At 43.8% G+C, this 8,558-nt stretch overlaps 2 protein-coding genes across 3 annotated transcripts in view; one reads left to right on the forward strand and one right to left on the reverse strand.

Moving 5' to 3' along the window:
• Nucleotides 1–4,041, forward strand: part of RALGAPA1 (Ral GTPase activating protein catalytic subunit alpha 1) — a 270,966-nt gene extending 266,925 nt beyond the window's left edge. For both annotated transcript variants that reach the window (XM_049612883.1, XM_049612884.1), the window contains one exon: nucleotides 2,920–4,041. In XM_049612883.1, the coding sequence (XP_049468840.1) occupies nucleotides 2,920–3,068 (149 nt within the window). In that variant the 3' untranslated portion in view covers nucleotides 3,069–4,041. The remainder of the gene's footprint in view (nucleotides 1–2,919) is intronic.
• A 2,299-nt stretch (nucleotides 4,042–6,340) lies between these two features.
• INSM2 (INSM transcriptional repressor 2) lies at nucleotides 6,341–8,089 on the reverse strand. The gene has a single exon (XM_049611937.1). It carries the CDS (start codon nucleotides 8,087–8,089, stop codon nucleotides 6,425–6,427), a length of 1,665 nt encoding a protein of 554 aa, XP_049467894.1. The 3' UTR covers nucleotides 6,341–6,424.
• Nucleotides 8,090–8,558: the final 469 nt, after the last annotated feature.

An 8,558-nucleotide genomic window follows, 5' to 3' on the forward strand; every position in this document is an offset into this window, starting at 1 on the left:
TTTAACCTGGGCCTGTCTAACCCATCCCCATATTCTTCCTAAAACATCACAGTGCCTCTTAGTTCAGTATTCATTGGATCTACTTTCAAATTCAAAGTATTTTTTTTTATAACTTCAGTGGTTTTAAATGGTCATACCTGTCAGCAAGCAGTACAAAGCCATGATAAATAACAATCCACTGAGTTCCCTTTTGTAATCCGTATAGACCCCAAAGCCGTGTTCATTATAATCAGTGTACAAAGACAGAGTATGTGAGTACTATAAGAATATTAGAGATACAGTACATAGGACCCCATAAATACTTTTTACTTGAGGATATATTAATAGAAATGATTAAAGCAACATTCTTTATGACTCAGGTGATAGAAATCAATACTTAGGCAGACTAGGGTGTGAAATGAAGGGTACGTATTACTGTATTCTTTACATCTAAAATTGAGATCTACTGTAAATTATTTATAGAGTTTGAGTATGCCCAGTATATACCACAAATAGCATTTGCCAAAACTGAAGAGGTACTGATAAGCTATATACCACACATGCTAAAAAGCCTGATTTGACTCTCAGTTTATTGAAGGGGGATTTCACACTGCAGGCAGTAAGGGAGACATGGAGAAATTGCTGTTTTTGAGGAAAATACCCTTTGGTTTTGGCATACTCTAAAGCAGTATTCTCCAGTAAAACTTTCTATAATGATAGAAATGTCCTATATCTGCACTGTTCATTATGGTTGCCACTAACCAGATATGGTTGCTCAACACTTGAAATGTGGCCAGTACACCAAGGACCCACATGTTTATTTTCACTTAATGTTAATTTTTAGTTTTAGTGTGGCTATGCCTACCTCTTTGGACAGTACAGCTCTAGAGATTTTATGACTTAGTAATTATGACAACCTGCCACCAGTACAATGAGCACTTTAAAAGGTAGATGTTTACAGAATCTCTCATAGACTTTTTTTCTTTTCTTTTTTTCCTATTTGAACTTGTTAGTTGGTAAGTATAACATTTGAATTTACAAAGCATTGTCCGTTGTTAAACATCATCACTCTAATGCATTGCATGCCCAATTTCATAATAAAACTTGATTACTTCTCTGCTCCTCAATTAACACCTGTAAAATTCTGCAGTGTCTCTCATATCTGTTATCTGTCTTCTCTTTTGTTTTCTCACTTCTGCTCACTACTCCATTTCTTCATTCACAACAAAGAAAGAAATGCAGTGATAGTTCTCTTCCTCCCAAAACCTCCGCTAGAAAACATTGGCCATCTCAAGGTAAACAGCCATGGGAAGGCCTCTCATGATTGGCCGGGAATAATATGCATTACCAGAAAAGCATGAGCTACCGCTCTTCACCTTCCTTCTGCCATCCGTCTGCAGTGCTTCCCTAAAAAGGGCCATGGATTCATATTCTCCTCTAGGTTTTCCAGTATGGGTCCAGTATGAACCATTTCAGATCTTCAGGAAGAGTAAAGGTGAACAGAAATATATTTCCTTCTCCTTGTGTTTTGAAGGCCAACCTCATTTCAGTTAGAAAACAAAGAATTGTTGGAGAAATTACTTTGCAAAGAAGGGCAATTGGACCTAGATTCCAAGTAGTGAGAAAATATTTCTTCCCTGATAATATGTTTGTTCTGAAGTATAATTGTAACGTTTCACCTTAAAAACATTCTGAAGTATTCTACCAAGATAGATTCTTAATAATACATCTCTGTGAGATCAGTACCCCTTATTGAACAGTTTTGTTCAATATTCATAACTTCAATTTAGGCACAAATGTTTCATTATATGGAAGTGTTAGTATGATTATTTCCACGCTTGAAATTTCTCTGAGGTGCTCCTTTGGCTAACAAATATGCCAAAAGTTTTCCTGCAGAGTGAAGAAATGTATAATAAGCCTGCAGCCTGTGTGAGGTGTTTGTGACATACATAAAGAAAATGTTCACATACATAAGGCCCAGAAAATCTGGATTAAAGTGTCTTAAAATATACAGAATTTTTAAATTTTTGTTCTATTTTCAGATTTTTTTTTTTTGGAGGGCTTTTATTTTTAATGTAATTTCTTATTCAGAAAATATCTGAGGGCCTATAGTGTGCAAAGTTCTATAGCATTGCTGTATATTAGAGAATCATAATTCATAGAAATATGGTGCAGAGGTAAAGATACTTCGTAAATAACACAAAAAAATTTCCAATTTGAATTTGTTTTTCCTTCTTTTAATGTTTGTTCATCCTACTGGTTATTTACTTGCTGTGACTGGATGGAGTAACTGCAAAAATTTAAGTTAAGGAAAACAAAAGCATTGCTTATCTCTTCTAAATGGAAGACATTTTGAGGGGTCAACTTGTCTTTTATTAAATTTCAGATAAGAGTTCTTGTCTTCCTCCTTCCCCTAGGAATTTATCTTGCCCCTTTCTAAAAGCATATTTAAATACCCAGCGTCTATAATGGTCTCATTGTGTTGAATTTCTTTTTAGAACCATTCGGTGCTGTTGTTTTCAAGTTTGAGCAATGGAGACCCTTTTCTTGGTTATACCCTGTACTTTAGAGATAGGAATTGGTCCTTCTCTCACCTGCTTCTTCAGCCCTTCCCTGCATGCTAATGATGCTTTGGATCCCTGTCCTGTCTGGCCCAAAGATTTTGCTTCCCATTGCTTTTCCTGAGGAGCTCTCTGGTTAGTCCTGGCTCTGGAAATAGTGATTGGTGCTTTCTTGCTAATATAATTACATGAGCCACCAGATGACTGGGTTTTAAATAAAATCTTAGTAGGCTGTTCTAAAAGGCAAGTTTTGGCCTTGCTTTTTCCCCCAAAAGACCTCATTAAGGGTTGGGATCCATGCTACAGATGAGTAGCAGATTATATCTTATGGGGTGAGAGGCCAGACAACATGTGCTAATGCTCTTAATATTTCCCACAGGCTCCTACCCAGAGATTCTATCCAGTGAAACTCCCACAGCAACGCAGGTAGACGGGGCTGACCTGGCCTCTCCAATGTCTCCTCGAACTAGCAAAAGCCGCATGTCCATGAAGCTGCGTCGATCCTCTGGCTCAGCCAATAAATCCTAAGGAGACAAGCAGCCCAGCAGTGTGATCAGCAGTAGCCACCTTAGCATGAACATAGTGTTAACCCTTTCAGGCCTTCGTGTTTGCCATAACTTGCATGTATCTTCCTGAACATTTATTTTAAAAAAACACTGGATTTAAGTAATTTGTAACTTAATAGGTTTGGGTTGTTTATTCAGTTGGTTTTTTCCCCCCCAATACTCTAAGCTGCCATATTTTTGGGGGGTGGAGTTTTATTCTACACCCTTTACCTTCCTAGATAATTATGTCTAAGCAGTTTCACTTTTAATTTCATGATTAACTCTGAGCCAAAATATAATTGGACAGATAGTCTCATTATTTTATTTATCGTGCCCCATTGCAACTTTATGGCTCAGTAAATATATGATTGTTTTTTACAAATGTAAATTTTTAAATTTAAGCATTTGTAAAGTTATAGCAAAAGTTGCAAATCTTAATACACAGGATGTGTATGGATTATTTATGTTATGAAAATACTTAAAATAAATGGTTGTTTAGTATTCCAAATTCCCACTAACATAATTTTAGCATTAATTTTTTCTTCCCAAAGCAATGCCTCATTTCTTGGCTGTGCAGGTGATGCCATGATATATCTAATAACAAGAAAAATCACTGTGCTGAACTTTGATTTATGTTTAGCTTCCAAATATTTTTCTAATGTTTTGCTTTTTAAATGGTATCACTGTTAAATGCCATTTTTATTTTGAGACTGTGGTCCTGTATTATTGGCTGCTGGATCCTGGTGTATCGATGTTCTTTCCTAAGTACCAGAAAGAGGGTAACGGGGGGATGGGGAGAAAGAAAGAAAAGAAAAAACTTTTCTGATATAAATGTGTTGCTTAAATTATGTGTATTTAAAAAGGGAACATGACCCAGGAGTCTAAGTTAAATATTATATTAATACTGAACTTGCTGGTGCAAGCTGGTATACATTCCACACCCCCCCCCCCGCCCCGAGAAATACTTTCCTACAATAAATAAGCTGCTCACATTTTGTTCATATTTTGTTTTGAACGGGCATCTCCTAAGGAAATGTAGCATGACATCAGTACTAACTGCATGTGTAAATACATCATACCGGCAAACTATAAAATATAAATTATGTATCATCATTCATGTAGTATCTACAAATTTGTAACAGTGAAAGAAAAAGATACGGTATTTAATAATACAATAAAAATATTCTTATCACAATGTCTATGAGCATTGATTTGTCTTTTATATTTCTCATCTATTTGTCTTTAATATATTTTCAGACTTAATAAGTAGAACTATGTGATTAATGGAGAGATGTAAAGCATAAACCTAGGTTATCTTAGCAAATCATGAAAAATGAATTCCAAGTTCTCTAGTTAGGATACACCCCAAGTTATTTCTCAGAGATTCTACCATAGTCGTTAAAAATGCAGGCAATTTTATACCTTTGTAAGGGCTGGCCAGAAATTTAACCCAATACACTTGGTTAAAGCATCAATTAAGCTTAGCCTTCTGCATCTTTGATTTTTAAATTTCATTTTGTTTGGTAATACACATTCAGGGGAGAAAAAAACTTTTTGCAGACAGTTTCTAAATAACCTTTCAGAGTTCCGATGCACTTAAGTTTTTGTTTTCTTGTAAATAAAAATAGATTCCTAGGAAACTGTGGAAGACAAAATTCCTATGAAAGCTTATGTAGAAGATAAACGAGTCCCTGGGAACAAGGTTAAGCAGTATAGATAGTTTCCCACAACCAAGGCAAAAAATTACAGAAAGGAAAGTCGAGGTAACTGCTTACACATTTCTATGGTGCTTTCATTTTTTAATAATGAACAGCTAATGAATTGATGAAATATAACAAAATGGAGCGAAAATGCCGACTTGGAAACAGTGAAGTTAATAAGCATGGTTAACATTTTTTTCATCTTTGGATAAAACTACCAGCTTTTTTAAAGAAAAAATACTTAAAATATATTTTCTGTTGACATTTTTAGGTGGTAAAGTATCTTTAGATTTAAAGCCTTTTGGAGCTTAGTCTGTGCAAGCCATACTTCAAAGGAAATTTTTCCATTGCATTTCTGCACCATTATATGCATTTATAAAATATAATTTCTCCTGTCTGTATTCTGTCTAAATGGGTCACTAAGAATCTAAAGTAGGATACTAGCTTTGGGGAGATAAGAAATGTGGCTTTGAAAAATAGGCTGTGTTCAATGAGATTCTCAGGACAAACACAGAACACAAGAAAGCACCAGCTATGTACATTTATTTGGTGGTAAGCATCTTACAAATATGGGCTATCTGTCGAGCAATACTTAGTGTCCCAAACTCTGGCTGTTAGAGCATGGGTACAGAGTGTGCACTGAATATGGTTTACAAAAAGAAATTTCAGAAACAGATTGCTGCTGAAAAATGAATATTGAATGAAAAGTCATTCAGTTCCATAGTGGATTATAGATAGATAGGTATTAACATCTTCCTTAAGCTGAACATAGTTTCATATATAACACTGTATAAGATTTACAACAGAAGGATTAAACAATTTGGATGAAACCCTACTAAAACAGTCAAACTTCCAGAAATGAGTTTTATATTTCCAAAAAAAAAAAAAAAAAATCTGTTAAAGTATCTCTTCCTGAAAACACACAAAAAAGCTAAAGGTGAGAATTTGGGGGTATCTCAACCCCCTCCAAGTAAAGTAGCACCCTCTCCACCTCCAAACACTAACTTAAGAATGGACTACTAATACTTGAGAAACAGAACGTTTACAGGGAGATCCCCATATCCCCCAAAGCGCAAACATCCCCTTACATTTCCTGCCCACAGGCAGAGGTCTTGAGTCTTTCCCCAACCCCCTGTACGTTTGGCACCATTCACATAACTTTTAATTCACAGAATATACAATGCAAGAAATCTGACCCTATTGAGACAGAAACTACATAGGCGCCTGCAATGGCAAGAAAAAAAAAAAAAAAGACTACCATTTTTGGTAGTTAGAATCATTTGCAGATATTGAGACATGCACGTATTCACTACGACTTTCCATAGGAATTACAAGTCATATAGGATTCGTTAGGGTCTCCAGAATGAGGGGGGAAATCCTATTTTCGTGGGGTAAGAGAGAAGGCTTTTAAAGTGACAGTCCTTGACCGCAAATGTTTATATCATATACATACCTGCTCTAGAGAGGGATTTTACATTTCGCTGTCCGCTTCTCTGGCGGAACATTGACTACTGGGAGTTTTAGGAGAGAAAATATAGGCAGCAAAGAGGGTAAACTTGCAAATTCAAGAAATCCCCACAGAAATTCCCTTGCTCTGTTTCCTCCAAAGCCAACCGCATAATCTTCCTCATCTCTGTCCTCAACAGCCAGGCCGCAACGGCATCTGCAGCAGCAGTACCTGCCGACTTTCTGAGGGGTGGCACTTATTTATGTGCCGGGTCAGCCCCGGGGAGCTAAAAAAAGTGGAAGGGCAGTGTTTGCACGAGAAAATTTGCTGAGCACTCCCGTCGGATGCCCCGCCTGGGCTTGGAGCTTCAGGGGGGGCCCCAGCCAGAGCAGGCAGGAGCAGCTCCTCGCGGACCGCGTGCCACAACCGGTGCTTGTCCCTGATGTCTGCGGAAGGGAAGTGGGCCCCGCACAGCGGGCAAGCGAAGGCGAGCGGGGCACCGTGTTCAGAGCCAAAGCCCGGGGCAAGTGCACGAGCAGAGCCTGCCTCGTGAGTGCCTAGGTGCTTGCGCAGATAGGCTTGGCGACGGAACTTTTTGTGGCAATATGGGCACATGAAGATCTCGGTTCCCCCGACACCACTGGCACTGCCTGGCCCAGGCACCCGGCGCCCCAACATCCCCTCCGTATAGGGGACCTGAGGCAGCGGTGGCTCGGGGTGGGACACCTGGAGGCCCGGGTGTGGGGCGCTGTCCTGGTGCTGCTCCGCCCTGGAGCTGTCCCTCGCCTGCAGGTGCTGATCCGCCGTTTGCTCTGCCCGGCTGTTCTCCTTCCCCTCCGCCAAGAAAGATGCAACAGCCCCAGAGTCTGGGGAGGCTGAGGAAGGAGGTGGCTTCCCGTCGGCTGAAGAGACTGTGGCAGCATTTGCCGCTGCGGGACGGGGCTTGTGCCAACGGCGATGGGAGGCGAGGTTCGCAGGGCAGCTGAAGACCTTGTCGCACTCAGGGCAGCGGTATTCGACGCGTACGATGCGGGAGCAGCGGTGCTGAGCCAGAGCGAAGGGGTCCGCGTACTGCTCCTTGCATAGCTGGCAGATAAACTCCCCCAGTGGCGTGCGGCTGCCCCCCAGGCCCCTGGACGGTGCTCCGGGCTCCTCCTCCTTGATCTTCAGGCCCAGAACAGGGGACGTGGTCACTTCATCTGCGAAGCTCAACTTCCTCATGGCCTTTGGCTTCTTGACTCCGGCGGCCGCGGGTCCAGACGCGCAGCCCGGAGGTGCCTTGGCACGGCGCTCGTTGCCAGCGGCCCGCTTTAGGCCTTGCAGGGTGACCGAGAGGGGAGCAGGGTCTGGATGGAACTCTGGCTCTGGGAATGGTGCCCGGAGCGGCAGCAGGAACTGCTCCCCGGAGGTCGGTGCAGCTGCTGGCGCCGCCGAGCTGGAGAAAGCAGCCACCGCGGCGGCACCCCCGGGGAAGGACTCTGCAGAGACGGGCGAGCTGAGGCAGCGCTCCAGGAATGCCCGGCGCAGCTCCACGACCGCCGGCTTGGTGGGACTGGGGCTGGGCCCGGGGCCCTCCCTGCCATCCGCCCTCCACTCCGCAGCACCTTCCTGCCCGCCCTCCCCTGGGCTCACCCTAGCCGCCTGACAGGACGACCCCGACAGCTCGCGGGCTGCCGCCTCCTCCTCCAGGGTGGGGGGTGCCACCTGCTCCGCACCTGGCTGGGGAGCACTGGAAGCCTCCTCGGGGAAGGGCGGCGCCCCCTGGGGCCCCAGCAGTGGGAAGATCCGCTCAGCTAGGCGCACTCGGTAGGAGCCCCCTGTCCGTTTAGTTCGCTTTACCAGGAAGCCCCTCGGCATGGTGGAGTCGGGAGCGCTCTGGGGGCAAGGAGTAAAGGGGGCGCCGCGGGGGCTGAAAGCGGACGAGCACCGCAGCTACCCGAGCTTCGCCACAGCCGTCATGCGTGGGCTGCCTTTATAGCTGAGATTCGGGCCGGGGGACCACCGGTAGCCTTCAGGCTGGGCTGGCCAATCAGGAGTGGGAGCGGGCGCCAGGGGCGGGGTTTTCGCCTGGCTGGGCTCTCAGGGGTCCAAGAGGCTGGCTGCGGCGCGTGCCCCCACCCCACCACGCAGCGGCCTCCCGCGCGGCCCCAGCAGCTGGCTTCGGGGCTGCCGCCTCCCCCTGCCGCCCACCAGCGGAAGAAGATATAAAAAGGTAAGGTCCGGAGTGTGAAGAAGCTCGGTACTCCCTGCCTCAGCTGCCTCCAAGGACCGTCCAGGGAGCCGGGCGGAGAGGCAACCGATGGGCGCCCTCCTTTCGGGCCGGGCC

This window comes from Panthera uncia (genome assembly GCF_023721935.1).
Source record: "Panthera uncia isolate 11264 chromosome B3 unlocalized genomic scaffold, Puncia_PCG_1.0 HiC_scaffold_1, whole genome shotgun sequence".
NCBI lineage: Eukaryota > Metazoa > Chordata > Mammalia > Carnivora > Felidae > Panthera > Panthera uncia.